Source organism: Arachis stenosperma, chromosome 1, assembly GCF_014773155.1.
Source record: "Arachis stenosperma cultivar V10309 chromosome 1, arast.V10309.gnm1.PFL2, whole genome shotgun sequence".
NCBI lineage: Eukaryota > Viridiplantae > Streptophyta > Magnoliopsida > Fabales > Fabaceae > Arachis > Arachis stenosperma.
Genome location: NC_080377.1, coordinates 33,926,942 through 33,951,831, shown reverse-complemented (window position 1 = coordinate 33,951,831; position 24,890 = coordinate 33,926,942). Strand labels below are relative to the sequence as shown.

The window sequence follows — 24,890 nt, the reverse complement described above, 5'->3', positions numbered from 1 at the left end:
GCGTTAAACGCCGGAACTGGCACCTAAATGGGAGTTAAACGCCCAAACTGGCACAAAAGCTGGCGTTTAACTCCAAGAAGAGTCTCTACACGAAAAATGCTTCATTGCTCAGCCCAAGCACACACCAAGTGGGCCCGGAAGTGGATTTTTATGTCATTTACTCATCTTTGTAATCCTTAGGCTACTAGTTCCCTATAAGTAGGACCTTTTACTATTCTATTTTCATCTTTCAATCTTAGAAGCTTTTGATCATGTTTTTATGATTGAACCCTCTTTGGGAGGCTGGTCTCACGGCCATGCCTAGACCTTGTTCTTATGTATTTTCAACGGTGGAGTTTCTACACACCATAGATTAAGGTGTGGAGCTTTGCTGTACCTCGAGTATTAATGCAATTACTATTGTTCTTCTATTCAATTCCGCTTGTTCTTTGTCCAAGATATCACTTGTTCTTCAACTTGATGAATGTGATGATCTGTGACACTCATCATCATTCTCACCTATGAACAAAGTGACTGACAACCACTCTTGTTCTACAAGCATATGAGGCTCTAGTGTTTATCTCTTGGATTCCTGATACACGATGCATGGTTGATCGCCTGACAACCGAGTGCTCGCCTGACAAACGAGCCAGCCATTCCGTGAGATCAGAGTCTTCGTGGTATAGGCAAGAACTGATGGCGGCATTCAAGAGAATCCGGAAGGTCTAACCTTGTCTGTGGTATTCTGAGTAGGATTCAATGATTGAATGACTGTGACGTGCTTCAAACTCCTGAAGGCGGGGCGTTAGTGACAGACGCAAAAGAATCAATGGATTCTATTCCGGCCCGATCGAGAATCGACAGCTGGTTAGCCGTGCCGTGACAGGGTGCGTTGAACATTTCCACTGAGAGGATGGGAGGTAGCCACTGACAACGGTGAAACCCTTGCATAAGCTTGCCATGGAAAGGAGTAAGAAGGATTGGATGAAGACAGTAGAAAAGCAGAGAGACGGAAGGGACAGTATCTTCATACGCTTATCTGAAGCTCTCACCAATGATATACATAAGTATCTTTATCTTTATCTTTATGTTTTATTCATCATCTATACCCATTTAAGTCTGCCTGACTGAGATCTACAAGGTGACCATAGCTTGCTTCATACCAACAATCTCCGTGGGATCGATCCTTACTCACGTAAGGTATTACTTGGACGACCCAGTGCACTTGCTGGTTAGTTGTGCAAAGTTGTGTAGTGAATCACAATTTCGCGCACCAAGTTTTTGGCGCCGTTGCCGGGGATTGTTTTGAGTATGGACAACTGACGGTTCATCTTGTTGCTTAGATTAGGTATTTTTCTTCAGAGTTCTTAAGAATGAGTTCTAGAGTTTCATGATGATCTGTTGAAATCTGGCTGGCTGAGAAGCCATGTCTAATCTTATTAGACCGAGGTTTCAACTGATCATCACAATAGCTTGTTGATTCCTAATCAATCTTGCTATTGGAGCAATGATCTGCTAAGGCTTGGCTGGCCATTGGCCATGTCTAGTGTTTTGGACCGAAGCTTTCTTTGGAAGCTTGGCTGGCTGTGAAGCCATGTCTAATTCCTGGACCGGAGTCTTAGACTAGCATTGCAATGATTCCTGGAATCCAAATTGAGAATTCTGAAACCTTTATTTTCTATTTTCATATAATTTTCGAAAAAGCACAAAAAAATTTATAAAAATCATAAAAACCAAAAATATTTTATGTTTCTTGTTTGAGTCTAGTGTCTAATTTTAAGTTTGGTGTCTTGCATGCATTGTTTATTTGATCATTGGTTCTATTTTCAAGTCAATAGTACAGGGAACTGAAGATTCAGAACATGCAGCAGAGGAATTACACAGAAAAAGCTGGGCGTTCAAAACGCCCAGTGAAGAAGGACAGACTGGCGTTTAAACGCCAGCCAGGGTACCTGGTTGGGCGTTTAACGCCCAAAAAGGTAGTGCATTGGGCGTTAAATGCCAGAATGTGCACCATTCTAGGCGTTTAACGCCAGGATGGCACAAGGGGGAGGATTTTGTTTTCAAAATCAATTTTTTTTCAAGTTTTCAAAGTTTTTCAAAATCAAATCTTTTTCAAATCATATCTTCTCAATCAAATATTTTCAAAATCAATTTCTTTCCTTTTTCAAAGATACTTGCTAACAATTAATGATTTGATTGAACATTTTAAGTATGTTGCCTTTTCTGTTGAGAAAGGTTTAATGTCTGAATCATATCTTTTCTTGTTAGCCAAGTCATTAATTTTTAAAATCAAATCTTTTTAAAATTGTTTTCAAAATCATATCTTTTCAATCATATCTTTTTAATCACATCTTTTTCAAAACAGTTTTTAATCATATCTTTTTGATTTCTAATTTCAAAATCTTTTTCAAAAATTACTTGATTTCTTTCCCACTCTTGATTTTCGAAAATTAATTAAAGTTTTTCAAAAATGTTTTCAAAATGTTTCACTTAATTTTCGAAAATTTCTTCCTCTCTTCCCACATCCTTCCATTTATGGAGTACCACTCCTCCTCAATGCACAATTCGAACTCTATCTCACTAAGTTCGAATTCTTCTACCTCTTCTTTCTATTTTTCTGTTCCTCTGACACCTCAAGGAATCTCTATACTGTGACATAGAGGATTCCATATTTTCTTGTTCTCTTCTCTTTCATATGAGCAGGAACAAAGACAAAGGCATTCTTGTTGAAGCTGACCCTGAACCTGAAAGGACCTTGAAGCGAAAGCTAAGAGAAGCTAAGGCACAACTCTCTGTAGAGGACCTGACAGAAATCTTCAAAGAAGAAGAAACCATGGCAGCCGAAAACAACAACAACAACAACAATGCAAGGAAGGTGCTGGGTGACTTTACTGCACCTACTCCCGACTTCTATGGGAGAAGCATCTCTATCCCTGCCATTGGAGCAAACAACTTTGAGCTTAAGCCTCAATTAGTTTCTCTAATGCAACAGAATTGCAAGTTTCATGGACTTCCATTGGAAGATCCTCATCAGTTCTTAGCTGAATTCTTGCAAATCTGTGACACTGTCAAGACTAATGGGGTTGACCCTGAGGTCTACAGACTTATGCTATTCCCTTTTGCTGTAAGAGACAGAGCTAGGACATGGTTGGACTCACAACCTAAAGAAAGCCTAGACTCATGGGAAAAGCTAGTCAATGCCTTCTTGGCAAAGTTCTTTCCACCTCAAAAATTGAGTAAGCTTAGAGTGGAAGTCCAAACTTTCAGACAGAAGGAAGGAGAATCCCTCTATGAAGCTTGGGAATGATACAAACAATTGATCAGAAAATGTCCATCTGACATGCTTTCTGAATGGAGCATCATAGGTATTTTCTATGATGGTCTCTCTGAACTATCCAAGATGTCTTTGGATAGCTCTGCTGGAGGATCTCTTCATCTGAAGAAGACGCCTACAGAAGCTCAAGAGCTAATTGAAATGGTTACAAATAACCAATTCATGTACACTTCTGAAAGAAATCCTGTGAACAATGGGACAAGTCAGAAGAAAGGAGTTCTTGAGATTGATACTCTGAATGCCATTCTGGCTCAGAACAAGATATTGACACAACAAGTCAATTTGATTTCTCAAAGTCTGTCTGGAATGCAAAATGCACCAAGCAGTACTAAGGATGCTTCATCTGAAGAAGAAGCTTATGATCCTGAGAACCCTTCAATGGAAGAGGTGAATTACCTAGGAGAACCCTATGGAAACACCTATAATTCTTCATGGAGAAATCACCCAAATTTCTCATGGAAGGATCAACAGAGACCTCAACAAGGTTTCAATAACAATAATGGTGGAAGAAACAGGTTTAGCAATGGCAAGCCTTTTCCATCATCTTCTCAGCAACAGACAGAGAATGCTAAACAGAGCCACTCTGACTTAGCAACCATGGTCTCTGATCTAATCAAAACCACTCAAAGTTTCATGACTGAAACAAGGTCCTCCATTAGGAGCTTGGAGGCACAAGTGGGACAGCTGAGCAAGAAAGTTACTGAACTCCCTCCTAGTACTCTCCCAAGCAATACAGAAGAAAACCCAAAAGGAGAGTGCAAGGCCATAAGCATGGCCGAATTTGGAGAGGAAGGAGAGGAAGTGAACGCCACTGAGGAAGACCTCAATGGGCGTGCACTAGCCTCCACTGAGTTCCCCAATGAGGAACCATGGGAATCTGAGGCTTAAAATGAGACCATAGAGATTCCATTGGACTTACTTCTACCATTCATGAGCTCTGATGAGTATTCCTCCTCTGAAGAGGATGAGTATGTCACTGAAGAGCAAGTTGCTAAATACCTTGGAGCAATCATGAAGCTAAATGACAAGTTATTTGGAAATGAGACTTGGGAGAACGAACCTCCTTTGCTCACCAAAGAACTGGATGACTTGTCTAGGCAGAAATTACCTCAAAAGAGACAAGATCCTGGGAAGTTTTCAATACCTTGTACCATAGGCATAATGACCTTCAAGAAGGGTCTGTGTGACTTAGGGTCAAGTGTAAACCTCATGCCTCTCTCTGTAATGGAGAAGCTAGGGATCTTTGAGGTGCAAGCTGCAAGAATCTCATTAGAGATGGCAGACAATTCAAGAAAACAAGCTTATGGACTTGTAGAGGATGTTTTGGTGAAGATTGAAGACCATTACATCCCTGCTGATTTCATAGTCCTAGAGACTGGGAAGTGCATAGATGAATCTATCATCCTTGGCAGACCCTTCCTAGCCACAGCAAAGGCTGTGATTGATGTTGATGGAGGTGAACTGATCATTCAAGTGAATGACAAATCCTATGTGTTTAAGGCTCAAGGATATCCCTCTATCACCATGGAGAGGAAGTATGAAGAGCTTCTCTCAAATCAGAGTCAAACAGAGCCCCCACAGTCAAACTCTAAGTTTGGTGTTGGGAGGCCACAACCAAACTCTAAGTTTGGTGTTGAACCCCCACATTCAAACTCTAAGTTTGGTGTTGGGAGGTTCCAACATTGCTCTGAGTATCTGTGAGGCTCCATGAGAGCCCTCTGTCAAGCTACTGACATTAAAGAAGCGCTTGTTGGGAGGCAACCCAATGATTATATTTTATCTATTTTCCTTTGTTATTTTATGTTTTTTGTAGGTTGATGATCATAAGAAGTCACAAAATCAATTGAAAAAGCAAAAACAGAATGAAAAACAGGAAGAAAAACAGCACACCCTGGAGGAGAACTTGCTGGCGTTTAAACGCCAGTGAGGCTAGCAGTTGGGCGTTTAACGCCCAGTCTTGCACCATTCTGGGCGTTTAACGCCAGAAAGGGGCACCAGACTGGCGTTAAACGCCAGGAAAGGGCAAGAACCTGGCGTTAAATGCCAGAAATGGGCACCAGCTCGGCGTTTAACGCCAGAATTGGCTCAAAACATGATTTTGCATGCCATTTGGTGCAAGGATGACTTTTCCTTGACACCTCAGGATCTGTGGACCCCACAGGATCCCCACCAACCCACCACTCTCTCTCTTCTTCTTCACCCATTCACCAATCACCTCAATACCTCTTCCCCAAAAACCCTTCACCTATCAAAACCCATCTTTCTCTTCACCACTCACATCCATCCTTCATAAAACCCCACCTACCTCACCTTTCAAATTCAAACCACTTTCCCTCCCAAACCCACCCATACATGACCGAACCATGAGCCCTCCCTCTCCTATATAAACCCTTCTTCACCCCTTCATTTTCACACAACCTAAACACCACTTCTCCCCCTCTTTGGCCGAACACAAAGCCATTCCCTTCTTCCTCATTTCTTCTTCTTCTACTCTCTTCTTTCTTCTTTTGCTCGAGGACGAGCAAACCTTTTAAGTTTGGTGTGGTAAAAGCATTGCTTTTTGTTTTTCCATAACCATTTATGGCATCCAAGGCCGGAGAAACCTCTAGAAAGAGGAAAGGGAAGGCAAAAGCTTCCACCTCCGAGTCATGGGAGATGGAGAGATTCATCTCAAGGGTGCATCAAGACCACTTCTATGAAGTTGTGGCCTTGAAGAAGGTGATCCCTGAGGTCCCTTTTTCACTCAAAAAGAGTGAATATCCGGAGATCCGACATGAGATCTGAAGAAGAGGTTGGGAAGTTCTTACCAACCCCATTCAACAAGTCAGAATCTTAATGGTTCAAGAGTTCTATGCCAATGCATGGATCACCAAGAACCATGATCAAAGTGTGAACCCGGATCCAAAGAATTGGCTTACTATGGTTCGGGGGAAATACTTGGATTTTAGTCCGGAAAATGTGAGGTTGGCATTCAACTTGCCTATGATGCAAGGAGATGAACATCCTTACACTAGAAGGGTCAACTTTGATCAAAGGTTGGACCAAGTCCTCACTGACATTTGTGAAGAGGGCGCCTAATGGAAAAGAGATTCAAGAGGGAAGCCGGTTCAATTGAGAAGGCATGACCTCAAACCCGTGGCTAGAGGATGGTTGGAGTTTATTCAACGCTCAATCATTCCCACTAGTAACCGATCCGAAGTTACTCTAGACCGAGCCATCATGATCCATAGCATCATGATAGGAGAAGAAGTGGAAGTTCATGAGGTTATAGCCCAAGAACTTTATAAGGTGGCGGACAAGTCTTCTACCTTGGCAAGGTTAGCCTTCCCTCATCTCATTTGTCACCTCTGTTATTCAGTTGGAGTTGACATAGAGGGAGACATCCCCATTGATGAGGACAAGCCCATCACTAAGAAAAGGATGGAGCAAACAAGAGACCCCTCTCATCATGAGATCCCTGAGATGCCTCAAGAGATGCACTTTCCTCCACAAGACTATTGGGAGCAAATTAACACCTCCCTAGAAAAGTTGAGTTCCAACATGGGACAACTAAGGGTGGAGCACCAAGAACACTCCATTCTCCTCCATGAAATTAGAGAAGATCAAAGAATCATGAGAGAGGAGCAAAAAAGACAAGGAAGAGACATTGAGGAGCTCAAGCACTCCATAAGACCTTCAAGAGGAAGAACAAGCCGCCATCACTAAGGTGGACCCGTTCTTTAATTTCCTTGTTCTTTATTTTCTTGTTTTTTTCGAAAATTTATGCTTTATGCTTGTCCATGTTTGTGTCTTATGATCATTAGTGTCTATGCCTTAAAGTTATGAATGTCCTATGAATCCATCACCTTTCTTAAATAAACAATGTTCTTAATTGAAAAAGAAAAGAATTGCATGAATTTTGAATTTTATAACAGTTTAATTATTTTGATGTGGTGGCAACACTTTTTGTTTTCTGAATGTATGCTTAAACAGTGCATATGTCTTTTGAATTTGTGGTTCATGAATGTTGGCTCTTGAAAAAATGATGAAAAAGGAGACATGTTACTGAGGATCTGAAAAATCATAAAAATGATTCTTGAAGCAAGAAAAAGCAGTGAATACAACCAAAAAAAAAAGAGAAAAACGAAAAAAAAGAGGAGAAAAGAAAACGAAAAAAAAAGAAAGAAAAAGAAAGAAATAAAGTTGTGATCCAAGGCAAAAAGAGTGTGCTTAAGAACCCTGGACACCTCTAATTGGGGACTCTAGCAAAGCTGAGTCACAATCTGAAAAGGTTCACCCAATTATGTGTCTGTGGCATGTATGTATCCGGTGGTAATACTGGAAGACAGAGTGCTTTGGGCCACGGCCAAGACTCAATAAGTAGCTGTGTTCAAGAATCATCATACTTAACTAGGAGAATCAATAACACTATCTGGATTCTGAGTTCCTAAAGAAGCCAATCATTCTGAATTTCAAAGGATAGAGTGAGATGCCAAAACTATTCAGAGGCAAAAAGCTAAAAGCCCCGCTCATCTAAATTAATACTGATCTTCATAGATGTTTTTGGAGTTCATTGCATATTCTCTTCTTTTTATCTTATTTGATTTTCAGTTGCTTGAGGACAAGCAACAATTTAAGTTTGGTGTTGTGATGAGCGGATAATTTGTACGCTTTTTGGCATTGTTTTTAGTATGTTTTTAGTATATTTAGTTGAGTTTTTAGTATATTTTTATTAGTTTTTAGTTAAAATTCACTTTTTTGGACTTTACTATGAGTTTGTGTATTTTTCTGTGATTTCAAGTATTTTCTGGCTGAAATTGAGGGACCTGAGCAAAAATCTGATTCAGAGACTGAAAAGGACTGCAGATGCTGTTGGATTCTGACCTCCCTGTACTCGAAGTGGATTTTCTGGAGCTACAAAAGCCCAATTGGCGCGCTCTCAACGGCGTTGGAAAGTAGACATCCTGGGCTTTCCAGCAATATATGATAGTCCATACTTTGCCCAAGATTTGATGGCCCAAACCGGCGTTCAAAGTCACCTTCAGATTTCCCAGCGTTAAACGCCGGAACTGGCACCTAAATGGGAGTTAAACGCCCAAACTGGCACAAAAGCTAGCGTTTAACTCCAAGAAGAGTCTCTATACGAAAAATGCTTCATTGCTCAGCCCAAGCACACACCAAGTGGGTCCGGAAGTAGATTTTTATGTCATTTACTCATCTTTGTAATCCTTAGGCTACTAGTTCCCTATAAGTAGGACCTTTTACTATTGTATTTTCATCTTTCAATCTTAGAAGCTTTTGATCATGTTTTTATGATTGAACCCTCTTTGGGAGGCTGGTCTCACGGCCATGCCTAGACCTTGTTCTTATGTATTTTCAACGGTGGAGTTTCTACACACCATAGATTAAGGTGTGAAGCTCTGCTGTACCTCGAGTATTAATGCAATTACTATTGTTCTTCTATTCAATTCCGCTTGTTCTTTGTCCAAGATATCACTTGTTCTTCAACTTGATGAATGTGATGATCCGTGACACTCATCATCATTCTCACCTATGAACAAAGTGACTGACAACCACTCTTGTTCTACAAGCATATGAGGCTCTAGTGTTTATCTCTTGGATTCCTGATACACGATGCATGGTTGATCGCCTGAAAACCGAGTGCTCGCCTGACAAACGAGCCAGCCATTCCGTGAGATCAGAGTCTTCGTGGTATAGGCAAGAACTGATGGCGGCATTCAAGAGAATTCGGAAGGTCTAACCTTGTCTGTGGTATTCTGAGTAGGATTCAATGATTGAATGACTGTGACGTGCTTCAAAATCCTGAAGGCGGGGCGTTAGTGACAGATGCAAAAGAATCAATGGATTCTATTCCGGCCCGATCGAGAACCGACAGCTGGTTAGCCGTGCCGTGACAGGGTGCGTTGAACATTTCCACTGAGAGGATGGGAGGTAGCCACTGACAACGGTGAAACCCTTGCATAAGCTTGCCATGGAAAGGAGTAAGAAGGATTGGATGAAGACAGTAGGAAAGCAGAGAGACGGAAGGGACAGTATCTTCATACGCTTATCTGAAGCTCTCACCAATGATATACATAAGTATCTCTATCTTTATCTTTATGTTTTATTCATCATCTATACCCATTTGAGTCTGCCTGACTGAGATCTACAAGGTGACCATAGCTTGCTTCATACCAACAATCTCCGTGGGATCGACCCTTACTCACGTAAGGTATTACTTGGACGACCCAGTGCACTTGCTGGTTAGTTGTGCAAAGTTGTGTAGTGAATCACAATTTTGCGCACCATAGCCATTGACAACGGTGATGCCCTACATACAGCTTTCCATGGAAAGGAGTAAGAAGGATTGGATGAAAGCAGTAGGAAAGCCGAGATTCAACAGGGACAAGCATCTCCATACGCTTATCTGAAATTCCCACCATTAATTTACATAAGTATTTCTATCCTTTATTATTTAAGCAAGTATCTCTTTATATTTCTCATAACCAATTATTATCTGCCTGAATGAGATTTACAAGATGACCATAGCTTGCTTCATACCAATAATCTCTGTGGGATCGACCCTTACTCACGTAAGATATTACTTGGACGACCCAGTGCACTTACTGGTTAGTTGTACGGAGTTGTGACTAAGTGTAATTCACGTGTGAGAGCTACCAAACTATTGGAGCCATTGTTGATGATCACAAATCCGTGCACCATCTACCATGGTATTTTTGTTCCAAGGAAAGGCTTGAGCAAATAGATCAGAGGGGTGATTCATCACCCGATTACTTGAGCTAACTAGCTTGAGAATCGATCAAAAACTCACAATCAAGAGCCTCTTTGCAACAAAACATTTAGAAGTCTAAAAAGGCTCTGGGCATCGATGTCTAGGAAAAAAACTCTAACTATATGCTTGTGGTGCAACTGTGTCAAGGAAAGACTTGGGTAAGTAGATCCGAGGGGTGTTTTATTACCCGATAACTTGGACCAACTAATTCAGAGTTATTAATTGAAAATCTATTATCAAGAATTGCCTTAAGACGAAGTACTAAGAGCTGAGAATTGAAAGAAAAGAAAAGAAGAAAAAGAAAAACCTTTCTTTGGATAAGTGTGAAAGTAAAAGCTTCAAGGATCAAGCTAAGCTTAAGTGAAGGATCTCATAATACCATCCAAACCTGAGTTTTTAAGAATTAGTCACTCTCAAGATTTCAAGATTTGTTGAGAAAGAAAAGCCCATTAATAATAACAAGACCATCAAACTCCATTAGCTAACATGGACATGAGCTCTAAGGAGGATTCACTTATGCTTTACTAGAGTCAACTCTATTCTTATATTATCTTATCTTTTCTTTTGCTTGAGGACAAGCAAAGTCGTAAGTTTGGTGTTGTGATGCATTCGCATCTTTAGTAGTTTTTCCTTCTTAATTTTATTCCATAAACCAATAATTCTTGTTATTTTAAGCAATCAAATCATGGTTTAGTGCATATTATTTTGAGTGTGTGAATTTCTTTTATTATAGGAGATCTTGAAAGAAATCAAGCAAAGAATAAGAATGAAGAGGAGCAAGCAATAGAATCAAGAAAGACAAGGATATGAAGAGCTAAACAAAGGAGTTTCTGAGTTAAACAGAGGAGTTTCTGTTTACTACAGAGGGCTCCTAAGCACCCATGCACTTTACATAGGCTCTATGCGCCTTACATGCAACACCATGCGCTTTACATGCAACTCCAGGGGCTGTCTTTCAAGCCATGTGTTTTACATACACTTTCATATGCTTTACATGCAACTCCAGGGGCTATCTTTCAAGCCATGCGCTTTACATACACTTTCATGTGCCTCACATGCAGAGCTGTGTGCTTTACATGGAGTCTTGTGCACTTTACATGTGCAAACAGAGGCCTTCAATCCCTCCTTGATGGACTTGCATTTTACATGCCTCACATGCGCTTTACATATGGTAGTGGACTACTCCCAGGGGCTTGTAATCTCTTACCAAATCTCTAACTAATCTCCAATCCCTTGTAGCACTTGAATTAATGATTAAAGCTTAAGCACATGGCCCATGATTTGAAGCATTGATTGGCAATCCTAAAGAATGGAAAACTATTGAAGGAACATTAATTAGTTAGATTTGATTTTGTTTTAATTTTATTAGGTTTGAATTTTAAATTAATTAGGTTTAGGGTTAGTATTTAAAGAAGGGGGAGACACTCACGTGGTTCTTCTTTGGCAATTTTTACAATTCATAATTCTAGGTTTTCTTTTGATCATGAGCAACTAGTCTCCTCTTGTTAAGGTTTGGAGCTCTGCTTATTACCATGGATTAATGTTTTCATTGTTATATTCTTGATTTATGCATTGTTGTTTTCTTAAGATTTGGTTTTCATTCTTTATCACAAGGGTTTGAGTTTATTGGGAAATAGCTTGAATCTGAATTGAATTCTATAAGCTTCTTGGAAAAGATTGTTTGATAGAATTAAGCTTGAAAACCTCTTCTCTTAATTCTGAAAGTTTTAAACTTAGCTTGATAAGTAACATTGAATCAATTAGGTTTAAACCTTAAGAATTGTATGGCTTGTAAATTAGTATGTGTACTTAACCTATTTGCATAATTAACTGATAAAGGGATTGATAATTTGTTAAGTTAAGGGAAAGGATTACCAAGGGATTGGAGTTTGGTTAATTAGGGATAACCGTAAGATAAATCATTGCATGATCAAGTTAGATAGTGAAAAGTATTTTTCTTAAAGTTTTAAGCATCTCCGAAACCTTAGCATTCCATTCATACTATTCTCTCAACAGTTTATAAATTGTTTTCATTTAATCTGCTGTTTTTTCTATTTGATGTTATTGAAACCCTAAATTGTAATTGTCTAGTTAGAATAATTGATTAACACTTGAGTGCTCAGTCCATTAATCCTCGTAAGAACAATAACCCACTCACTGTGGTATTACTTGATACTACTTGGTATACTTGTCGAGTTGTGGTTTTGCAAAATTTCACATCACTAATACCAAGAAAATCCTCACTTCTGTTACAAACGTAGGTCATCCCCATTCTGTTACTACCTTAACCTTAGCAGGATCTACAACTATCCCATTTCAGCTTACCAAATGCCCCCAAGAACTTCACTTCTTTCTTCTAGAAGTCACACTTGGAAAGCTTTGCATAAAGCTTCCTTTCCTTTAGAATCTGCAACAATATTTCATGCATCTGCATCTTTGATGTTTTTTCTTCTTTATTTCAATTGATTTACTAAGAATTCTTGTTGAATAAGAAATGATTTCATGGTTAAAATGAGCATTAATTTGATTTAGATGAACTCATTAATTACAGAAAACTTTAGAAGAAAAACAGCAAAAAACAGAAAAGGAAAGGAGATAGAAATCACCAAATAGAAAGCTCCATGTGCTCAACAGAATACCCTTGGAAAATAAATAGAAAGCTTTTTGGAAGGACCATAATTGGCTTGCCATGCGTACGTATCATCAGTGTACAACGTGGGTGTCATCACGTATCTCGTGAAAGGAGCTAATAGAGAGCAACAATTTGGGATGACAAAGCCAACGTACAATGTGAAAGCCTTCATGTAGTATGTGGGTAGGCCATGCATACGCATATAGCATGTGTACGCACAACCAGGGCAAAAGGAGGCATCATGCGTACACATGCAGCATGCGTATGCGTAACAAGAGGTTTTCGAGGCATCATGCGTACGCATATAGCATGCATACGGACAACACCCGGTCTGCGTAGTACATGAGAATCTTAGCGTACAACGTGTGAATCAAAACAGAGAGAAATTTGGGCCATGGCAAGATTTCACGTACAACGTGAGACTCTAGGCCACTTTTGGGAGCCTCACTTTGACCGCTAAACCTTCAAACTCTTCATCCTTTAGGTGGTTAATTCAAGGTTCAATATAAGCCCACTAGTCACAGCATTAATTGAAGAATAACAAGCAGATAAGATAGAGATCTTGGCTGGGAGGAAAACAGTTATGAAAATTATTTGATTTGATTTGAATTTTTTATTTTGTTTTAGTTTTGAATTCTGAGTTTTGTTTAAGGTTAATATAAAAGAGGGAGGTCACTCACGGCCTCTCTTCTTCGACAAATTTTATCTTTGATAATTTAGGATTTCTCTAAAGAATATAAGCAACTAATTCTCCTTTGTTAAGGTTAGGGGCTCTGTTAATTCCATGGATTAATACATTAGATTTTCTACCTTTGATTTATGCATTAATTTCTTCTAAAGAAAAAGGTTTTCGTTCTACATCTTAAAGGGTTGAATGTGTTGGGAAATAATTTGTCTCTGACTTGAGTTTTCTTAACCTCTTGGAAAAGTTGATTAATTGAATTAACCTTGAAAACCAATTCTCACAACTCTTAAATTTTGAAACTAGACTTGATAAGTGACATCAAATCAACTAGGGGAGACTCTTATTAATTGTGTGGTTTATGAATAAGTGAATATGCTTAACTCTTTTCTTAAATAATTGTCTAAGAAATTAGTGACTAATTAGGTTAAAGAGAAATTAAATCACTAAGGGATTGAGGGTTTGATTACTAATGATTTGCCATACAAGTGTCTTAGCATGAAAAAGGTCAAAAGTGAAAATATTGATCCAGAAGTTTTAACATCTCTAAAACCCTAACTCTCTTAATCATATCATCCTTTCAATACTTACTGTTTACTTTCATTTACTTTGCTGTTTGTGTTATAAACTTTTTAAAACCCTAATTTTGATTGTCTGACTAGATTAATTGGTTGACTATTTCTTACTTAATCCGTTAATCCTCGTGGGATCGACACTCACTCATCATGAGTTATTACTTGATACGACTTGGTGTACTTGCCGATGTTTTTTGGTTTGTAAAACCCATATCAAATTTTTTGCGTCATTGTCGGGGATTAATCGTGGTTAACAAACTACCAATCAATTGATTACCTAGATCAGACCTATTTAGCTTTTGTTTATTTACTATTTTTTTTATTCCCCTCCTGGGAATTTCCTTCATCACTGTGAAGGGAGTTCCTGATCTTCTTGTTGTTTTTGTATATGCAAAACAACAGGGATAAAGAATTTCTTCAATACGATCCTGAAATTGAAAGAACTCTTTAGAGATAAAGGAAACAAGCTAGAAATCAAATAGTTGAAGAAGAAATTGAAGAGGCAGTTGAAGAAGAGTTTGAATTCAACATGGTAGAGAAGACAAATCACAATGTTAAAGCTCCTCAACCTAGGAGGACCCTTGGATCTTTCACTACTCCTAATCCAGGGAGTTGTGGAAATAGTATTGTGACACCTATTGTCAATGCCAAAAACTTTGAATTGAAGCCTCCGCTTGTTATATTGGTTCAACAAAATTATTAGTTTAGTGGAAGTCTTCAAGAAGATCTGAATTTGTTTATCTCCAATTTCTTGCAAATTTGTGACACTATCAAGACAAATGGTGTCATGATAATCAATGCAAGGAGAGTATAGCCACATGGGAGGACTTGGTCACTAAGTTCTTAAACAAGTTCTTCCTGCCTCAGAGGTTGACTAAGCTCAAAATAGACATTCAGACTTTCAGACAGCACGAAGGAGAGTCTCTCTATGAAGCTTGGAAGAGGTACAAAGAAATGCTCAAAAAAGTGCCCTCTGGACATGTTTGCAGACTGGGTCCAACTTCAGATATTTTATGATGGGATTACTCCCACCTCATGAGTTTTATTAGATAACTCAGCTGGAGGATCTCTACATAAGAGGAAGACCACTGATAAAACATTAGAGTTAATTGAGATGGTGCCCAACAATCAATACCTCTATTCTTCTGAAAGATCAATGAAAAAATGGTTTATGGAATTGGATGCTATAGATACCACTTTTAGCTCAGAATAAAATCATGTCCCAACAAATCAATGCAATTACTCAACACCTAGGGAGAATGCAAGTCTCAGTAGTGAGCTCTCAAGAGAATTCCTATGGTGTAAGTAATGGACTAACTCAAAGTGAAGGCATGGAGTATGATCAATCTTCTCTAGAGCAAGTGAATTACATGGAAAATCCTTCAAGGCCACCTCAAAATGATCCATTCTCTAAGACTTACAATTCTTGATGGAGAAATCACCCAAATTTTGAGTGAAAAACTAAAAGTTAGAGGTCCAATAACTTCAATAACCATCAACAAAACCACTTCAACCCTCAGCATAACACTTTCAATCCTCATCATCAAAACTAAAACAACCACCCTCAGAACCATTCTCACTAACAAAAACCACCCCCACATAACCAATTCAACAAGACTCTCATAGGCTTTCTAGTCTTGAACTAGCCTTGGAGAAGTTGTCTCAAGCCATTACCTCATTCATGGAGGAAACAAGAACCAACTTCAAGAATTAAGGAGCCTCAATGAGAAATTTGGAGGTGCAAATGGGCCAAATTGCTCAACAATTAGCAAAACCTACTCAATTATTCCCAAGTGACACCATCCCAAACTCCAAAGAAGAATGTAAAGCCATTAGTTTGAGAAGTGAAAAAATGTTGGAAAAAGAAGAAGAAGAAGAGACTCACACTGCTAAGCTAAGAAAAGAAGCTCTAGAGGGTAACAAAATGCAAGAAGAATACGTAACCCCATGTAATCAATAGTAAAAACTTCAAGCCCCCAAGGATGGATCAAAAGAGAAGATCCAAGTGCCTGAATATAAGCCAAGAATCCCATATCCTCAAAGATTTCAAAAAGAAGCTAAGGATTGTCAATTTTCTAAGTTCTTGGAAGTCTTCAAGAAGATACAAATAAATATTCCCTTTGCTGAAGCTCTTGAACAAGTACCCTTGTATGCAAAGTTTATTAAAGAGTTGATTTCTAAGAAAAGAAATTGGAGGGAGAATGAAACTGTGGTACTTACAAAGGAGTATAGTGCCATAATTCAAAAGAACTTCCTTGAGAAATTAAATGATCCAGGAAGCTTTGTGATTCCCTGCATCATTGGAAAGGTAACTGTTGAAAGAGCTTTGTGTGACATTGGAGTTAGCATCAACCTCATGTCATTATCCTTAATGCGCAAGCAACAAATTGAAGAGGTAAAATCCACCAAAAAATTTTTACAACTTGCTGACCGTTCTCTTAAATTTTCTTTAGGTGTTGTTGAGAATTTACTGGTGAAGGTGGGGACGTTCATATTCCCTGCAGATTTTGTCATCTTGGATATGGAGGAGGATGTCAATGCTTCTATTATATTGAGAAGACCTTTCCTTGCTATAGGGAGAGCCTTAATTGATGTTCAAAAAGGTGAATTAACATTGAAGGTGAATGATGAACAAATTGTGCTCAATGTATTTAAAGCCCTACAACATCCTAACGATTATGCGGATTGCATGAAAATTGATATCATTGATCCATTGGTGCAAGAGGCATTAGAAGAAGAAGATCTTAATGAGTCACTTGAGTCCTCTATTGAAGTTGAAGTGGGTGAAATTAAAGATTGCACACCACCCAAGGAAGCATAATACATTCCTTCAAAGGAGTGTGTATGCACAAAATTTTGCTTGAAGAGGATGCTAAACTAGTGGTACAAGCACAAAGGAGGCTGATAAACCACTATTTTATGGTTTATCTTGTGCCCAATTGAGTGGTTTTTATCAACTCTTTACTCACTTATTCATACAATTCGCATGTTTTACATTTTCCTTCCTGATTTTGTGCTATGATTGAAAACATGCTTCTTTGATCTTATATTTTGCTTATTATTAATCCTCTCTTATTACCATTAGATGCCTTGATATATGTGTTAAGTGTTTTCAGATATTATAGGGCAGGAATGGCTTGGAGGATGGAAAGGAAGCATGCAAAAGTGGAAGGAATACAAGAAGTTGAAGAAGTTGTTAAGCTGTCCAGCCTGACCTCTTCGCACTCAAACGGTTATAACTTTTGCTACAGAGGTCCAAATGATGCAATTCTAGTTGCGTTAAAAAGCTAATGTCCGGGGCTTCGATTTGATATATAATATCCAATAGTGGCCCTGACGCTAGGCGACGCGACCGCGTGCTCCATGCGGCCGCATCGCAGTGACGAAAAACCAGCGTGGCAGATTTCTTCTCCAGCGATTTCTGGGCTGTTTTCGACCCAGTTTTCGGCCCAGAAAACTCAGATTAGAGGCTATAAAGTAGAGGGATTGCATTCATTCAGATTATGCTTTCATAATTCACTTTTTATTATTTTAGATGTAGTTTTTAGAGAGAGAGGTTCTCTCCTCTCTTTTAGGATTAGGATTAGGATTCCTCTTAAAGGATTTAGAATTTATTATTATTCCAACTTACAATTTTCTTATGAATTCCAGGTTTAATATTCCCTTTACTTATTTTCCCAATATAATTTATGAACTCTTTTATGTTGAATTTGAATTTATGTTTAAACGTAGTTTGATTGCTTTATTTACATGAATGCTTTTAATTTAATTTAGATATTTTCCCTTTTGGCTTTGATTGATTAATTGGTGACTCTTGAGTTATCAAACTCATTGTTGATTGAAAATTGGAATTCTTCAAGAATTGATTCGAGATCCAATAACTCTGACTTTTCCCAAGAAAAGACTAGGACTTGAGGATTCGAATTAATTCATTCACTTGACTTACCTTCATAGTTAGAGGTTAACAAAGTGGGAGAAAAATCCAATTCTCATCACAATTGATAAGGATAACTAGGATAGGACTTCCAGTTCTCATACCTTACCAAGGGTTTATTTTACAGTTATTATTATTTTATTTTACTTGTCATTCAACTAACCTTTTACCTTAATCCAAAACCCCAAAACACACTTTTTCATAACCAATAATAAGAACATACCTCCCTGCAATTCCTTGAGAAGACGACCCGAGGTTTAAATACTCGGTTATCAATTTTAAGGGGTTTGTTACTTGTGACAACCAAAACGTTTGCACGAAGGGATTTTTGTTGGTTTAGAAACTATATCTACAACGCGACTATTTTTATAAAATTCTTTACTAGCAAAAATCCCAACGTCAAAATGGTGCCGTTGCCGGGGAATTGCAAACGTGTGCCTTATTATTGGTTATTGTAAATATTTTTTCAAAAAAAAATTTCAGATTTTTATTTTAAAATTTTTATCTTATCTTATCTTATTTTTCAAAATTCAAATCTTTTTCAAAAATTATATCTTTTTCAAAATATTTTCTTTTTATTAATTTTTGTTTTTCTTTTCTCTTACTACTATGAACTCTCACCCCTTTGGCTATAAGTCTGGTTATAATTATGTTGCAGGAAGAGGAAATTACAATGAGAATAGGCATCAAGGTTGGAACAATCAAAGATGGGAGGAGCCACAAGGATTTGATCAACCCTCATGGCAACAACCACCTCCAATGGACTACCAACAACCATTCTGTGATGCATATCAAGATGATGGCTATGGTGAGCGCTCTTTTAATTATCAACAACCACCACCATATGCCTATGAACCCCCTCCTCAATATGACTTTAGACCACCATACTCACAAACCCCTTTCCACCATTCACCTCCATATGACCCTAACCCTCATCCACCATACCAACTACCTTATGAGCCAAATGAACCATACACAAAACCACCACCTTTCCAACACAACTACTCTCATGAACCACCACCTCAATATTCACCATCTCCATATCATTATCAAGATGAACCACCCTTCTATCATATGACCCTAACCCTCATCCACCATACCAACTACCTTATGAGCCAAATGAACCATACACAAAACCACCACCTTTCCAACACAACTACTCTCATGAACCACCACCTCAATATTCACCATCTCCATATCATTATCAAGATGAACCACCTTTCTATTATGAACCCTCTCTCCCAACCAATGAATCCTCATATCCACCCCAACCTCCAATGTATGACAGACTTTGTGTTATTCTTCAAAGGCAAGAAAGGATGAATACAAGTGTGCTAAATTTCACGGCCGCCTTAGGCGAGTTAGTAAATATATTAGCTTTTCGACGTTCGGACACTCAAGGAACCCCCATGGCTTCATATGAATAATCTAATGAAGAACGTAGCATGAAGGAGACATTAGAAACTCCGGAAGACAATAAGGAACATGGCTTTGTATTGGAACAAGTGGAAAAAACCATAATAGTTGCAGAAAAAGAAATGGTTGAAGATTTAGGAGATGCAGAACCTCCATAGAAAAGTCCAGTCATAGAACCCCTTTCCAAGACATTTGAAATTGATGCTGAGGAGGGTGTACAACCTCCAAGGCATATCACTGTTGAAGACTTGGAAGAGGTTGATCAAGAGATGGAGATTTAAGAAGAAGAAGCACAACCTCTCATGCCCTTGGAAAGCAATGAAGAGGAGATTGAATTGGAAGAGAGCTACCAAGAGGAAGAGGTTAAAATTGAAGAAGCTTGTAAAGAGGTGGTAATTATCAGAGAAGAGCACAGGGAGTGGAGCTTGCAATTTCATTAAAAATACCTCCCCCTAAGTTGCCATCATCCTTCACAACATTCAATTGGGTAAAATTCATATCCCTTAGCTTTCTAATTCCACTTGAATATGGGCTACTAGAGACGGATGGTCAACTTAGAGCTCTTTGTGACATTAAGAGTAAGCGGAAGATGGCCAGTGGTAAGAATTGTCCTGCAAGGTTCATTATGGTTGGAAGCTTTAAGTTTAAACGCAAAGGTTGGTGTAAAGCTCAACTAAATGGGTCTAGGAAGCTGTTTGGTTGCTGCAGTGAGAATTTAAATCTCTGTTCACCCGGCTGGAAAAATGCAGATCGAGACAAAAAATGGGTGTAAAAGTAAGGTTTGGGATCCTGGAATCTGTTCTGACATTTGTCACCCCGGGAGCCTAAGAATCTGTTTAAAGCTTCTTAAGGGCTTTACATGCTTAGTTTGGAACCCCGGAGGTTACTGGAGATAAAAACATTGGTGGAGATTCCTGGATGAGTTCAAACACAAGCCACCATAACAGGGAGCTCACCAAATGTCCAACTTAAGGACTTTAACTAAAAGTGCTAGGTGGGAGACAACCCACCATGGTATGATCGTTCCTTTTTCAATTTTAATTTTATTTAATTTTGTCTGTTTTTGAGTTTTATTTTATTTTATTGAACCTGGAATCATGCATAGCATTCACATTAAGCATTGTATTCTGCATACTGCATTCTACATTTTGCATAAAAAAAAAAGAGGGAAAACACGCACGCGACCCGGCAGCGTCACTGACGCGTCCGCGTCACTAGTGCGTTGGGAGGAAAAGAATTGAAAATAGAGTCACGCGAGAGCGTGGCTGGAGGCGCGCCTTTAGCATAATTTGACCCCACGCGACCGCGTCAGGTGGAACTTTGGCCTCCCACGCGACCGCGTCACCCACGCGGCCGCGTGCCATGAAAATCGACGTCAAAAAGGTGCATGGCCGAAAGTTGTCCTGGAATTGGGCTGGACTCGTGCTAGAAGCCCAAGCCCTCCCACGCGAATGCGTGCCCCACGCGGCCGCGTCGTCTTTCAAAAACGGCCATCCACGCGATCGCGTCACCCACGCGACCGCGTCATCCAGATTTTGGGCAAAATAAGATTTTGAACAGAAAGTTGCGCGAGCGTGCGGCTGCCCTCGCGCCTGTAGCACGACGTCACTCACGCGACCGCATGCCCCACGCAGCCGCGTCACTTGACAATAGCGCCAACCGTGCGAACGCGTCACTCACGCGTTCGCGTCGCCTGCGCCGCACAGCTTATCCAGATCAGCCAAGATATCTTCTCTTTTCTCCCCCAAATCTAAATCTTTTCTTTCCCTTCTTATTTCTTTCTTCCTTCCTTTCTTTTTCTTCTTTTTTCTTTTAATTAGTGTTGGAAATTTATTTGGGTCATTATTTTCCATATTTTGCTTATGGATTATTTGGGATTTGTTTAAACAATTATATATTATTATAAGGGTGCTTGCATGTTCTAATTAATATTTTCCATACCTTATTTAACATGCATGCTATGTGTTTGTGAAAACGCCCTGATGAGCGGATAATTTGTACGCTTTTTGGCATTGTTTTCAGTATGTTTTTAGTAGTTTTAGTTGAGTTTTTATTATATTTTTATTAGTTTTTAGTTAAAATTCACTTTTCTGGACTTTACTATGAGTTTGTGTGTTTTTCTGTGATTTCAGGTATTTTCTGGCTGAAATTGAGGGACCTGAGCAAAAATCTGATTCAGAGACTGAAAAGGACTGCAGATGCTGTTGGATTCTGACCTCCCTGCACTCGAAGTGGATTTTCTGGAGCTACAGAAGCCCAATTGGCGCGCTCTCAACGGCGTTGGAAAGTAGACATCCTGGGCTTTCCAGCAATATATGATAGTCCATACTTTGCCCAAGATTTGATGGCCCAAACCGGCGTTCAAAGTCACCCTCAGAATTCCCAGCGTTAAACGCCCAAACTGGCACAAGAATGGGAGTTAAACGCCCAAACTGGCACCAAAACGGGAGTTAAACGCCAAGAAGAGTCTCTACACGAAAATTCCTTCATTGCTCAGCCCAAGCACACACCAAGTGGGCCCGGAAGTGGATTTTTATGTCATTTACTCATCTCTGTACACCCTAGGTTACTAGTTTCTTATATATAGGACCTTTTACTACTGTATTTTCATCTTGGTTCTTCTGGTTCCCTCTCTGGGGCCGAAACCAATGATCACTTTTGTTCTTATGTATTTTCAACGGTGGAGTTTCTACACACCATAGATTAAGGTGTGGAGCTCTGCTGTACCTCGAGTATTAATGCAATTACTATTGTTCTTCCATTCAATTCCACTTGTTCTTTATCCAAGATATCACTTGTTCTTCAACATGATGAAGGTGATGATTGACGCCCATCACCATTCTCACCCATGAACAAGGTGACTGACAACCATTCTTGTTCTACAAGCATCTGAGGCTCAGTGAATATCTCTTGGATTCTTCGGAGTCTTCGTGGTATAGGCAGGACCTGATGGCAGCATTCAAGAGAATCCGGAAGGTCTAAACCTTGTCTGTGGTATTCTGAGTAGGATTCAATGATTGAATGACTGTGACGTGCTTCAAACCTGTAACCTACTGGGCGTTCGTGACAGACGCAAAAGAGTTATTCTATTCCGGTAGGGGAGGGAACCAAACCGGTGATTGGCAGCACTGTGACAGAGTGTGTGCATTAGCTTTCACTGCGCGGATGGGAGGTAGCTGCTGACAACAGTGAAACCCTACACTAGCTTGCCATGGAAAGGAGTAAGAAGGATTGGATGAAGACATTAGGAAAGCAGAGAGACGGAAGGGAGGGCATCTTCATACACTTGTCTGAAGCTCTTACACCAATGATATACATAAGTATCTCTATCTTTACTTTCATGTTATTTTCGTTCATCACTATACCCATTTGAGTTTGCCTGACTAAGATTTACAAGGTGACCATAGCTTGCTTCATACCACCAATCTCCGTGGGATCGACCCTTACTCACGTAAGGTATTACTTGGACGACCCAGTGCACTTGCTGGTTAGTTGTGCGAAGTTGTAGTGATCACAATTTCGTGCACCACGCCCATATGGCATTTTGCACTATTTTTAGATTTCTTTTAAATCTACTACTCTAAATGTCTGCTTTTCACATAACCCCTTCTCTATTTTATTATTTAAATATAATTGTTTTTACAAACATATTATTAGTTTGGAAGACTTGGTAATCCAACTTGGACATTGAATGCTTGATCTATGCTACTCATGCCTTTGCCAGCATGCCAATAAACATCTTGCATTTAACTGTCATCACATACACTTACTATATTTCCATTGATGACTTTTCACATGTAGTCATGACCATGTGTTAACATCATTCTTCTTTACTGTGCATTGATTACCACCTTTCCCGCTCTCTTCCTTGCTGGATCCCCTAGCTTTACTTGTTACTTTCCTTTTTTCCCCTTTCAGGATGGCCACCAAGAAGGGTAAAGAGAGAAAGCTACTCCCAAACCACCGGCAAGGAAAGGAACACAAGAGAGCACTAGCTGAGGAACTACAACCCCCATCCACCTGCACATCTCAGCATGCACCGAGGACGGTGCAATCTTTAAGTGTGGGGAGGTTGATACCGATCTCCATGGGTTAGTACTTTCTTGTCTCAACACCAATGTTTAAATTTTCTTTGTAGCTAGTTGTTGCATTTGCATATTTATTTAATTTTATGCATATTTTACCACTTGGTTAAAGTAATATTTTCTTTTTTCAAGAAATTTTATAGTATTTCACTAATTTGAATAAAACTTTTTGAAAAACTTGTTTAAAGAAATATTATTTTGGAATATAGTTTAGAGCCCGAACACACAAAACCAGTGAGATTTTGAGCCTATTTGATTGGTTGCATTTTATCAACCAATATTTTATTTTTGGTGTGTGTTTTTCTCTCTAAAATTGTGATCTTTGTCTTGCTTAATTTTATATTTCCATTATTTAATGTATGCATGCACTGATATGATTGAGGCCTTTGTTTCACTAAGCTTACATACCCATATGGCCTTACCCTTTCATTATCCTTTGCAAACCAATTTGAGCCTAATATACCCATTTATTCTTTACTTTAGCTCATTACTAACTCTAAGCGGAAAACAATAATGTCCTTAATTTGAATCCTTGGTTAGCTTAGACTAGTAAAAGTGCCCATGATTTAAGTGTGGGGAAGTTGGGTTTGAAATTATTTGGTTTGAATAATTGGGTGTTGTATATTTTAGTGAAAATGTGCAAAATAATAGTTGAGCACATATTATTGCATTCAATACTTTAATCATATGCATTGAGAAAAATAAAAAAAATAAAAATAAAAATAAAAATAAAGAAAAGAAAAAGAGCAAATAATAAAAGGGGACAAAATGCCCCAAAGTAAGTGTTGGTATCAATGCATATGTACTGTACTCAAAACTTGGAATGCATAAATATGTAGTAAACGCAGTTAATGGGTAGTTATTGATTTTATATTACATGGATTGTCTTAAGTTAGGTGGAAAGTTTAAGTTAATTAAGGATTCAAATTTTAGTCCACTTGGCCAAATACAATCCTACCTTGACCCTAACCCCATTACAACCCTTAAAAGACCTCTTGATTTGTGTATTGGTGCATTAAATTTTTGTTGATTGTTAGATGAAGAGCAAGCTATAGAAATCAAGATTAGTAGAGAATTAAGAGAATTAACCCTAGACACTTGAGAGTTAGAATGATATACACTACCAGTAAGGGTTTAGTGCTCAATTCTATGTTCCCTGCTTTCATGAGCTATCTTCTTCTTGCAAGTTATTTGTATTGTATTTTGTAATTTGAATTAGTGAAATCTGGTTCATATTTGTTCTTGAAAGATTTATTTACTTTTCACCAAGTAGGTAGAATAATTTTTGCATGTAGTTGCATTCATATAGATAGGATTGCATTCATCCTTTCTACCATTCCTCTTCATCTTTATAGTTCTCTTGAGCTTAGCATGAGGACATGCTAATGTTTAAGTGTGGGGAGGTTGATAAACCACTATTTTATGGTTTATCTTGTGCCCAATTGAGTGGTTTTTATCAACTCTTTACTCACTTATTC

At 38.8% G+C, this 24,890-nt stretch overlaps 1 protein-coding gene and 1 non-coding gene across 2 annotated transcripts; one reads left to right on the top strand and one right to left on the bottom strand.

Moving 5' to 3' along the window:
- Positions 1 to 3,220: 3,220 nt before the first annotated feature.
- On the bottom strand, positions 3,221 to 3,324 carry LOC130950166 (small nucleolar RNA R71). Its single transcript, XR_009073533.1, has one exon. It is a non-coding gene; the product is annotated as a small nucleolar RNA R71 (small nucleolar RNA).
- A 12,376-nt stretch (positions 3,325 to 15,700) lies between these two features.
- Positions 15,701 to 16,798, top strand: LOC130977460 (uncharacterized). Its single transcript, XM_057902203.1, has 2 exons — positions 15,701 to 15,926; positions 16,068 to 16,798. The coding sequence occupies exons 1-2, from the start codon at positions 15,701 to 15,703 to the stop codon at positions 16,796 to 16,798; spliced, it is 957 nt and encodes a 318-aa protein (XP_057758186.1).
- The last annotated feature ends 8,092 nt before the right edge of the window (positions 16,799 to 24,890 follow it).

Excerpts from the sequence above, each read along its gene's own strand:
- LOC130977460 (XM_057902203.1), top strand. The coding sequence starts at position 15,701 with ATGAGAAATTTGGAGGTGCAAATGGGCCAAATTGCTCAACAATTAGCA. Across the intron at positions 15,927-16,067 it reads AGAAGAATACGTAACCCCAT|TCTTCAAGAAGATACAAATA; the intron begins GTAATCAATAGT and ends AGTTCTTGGAAG.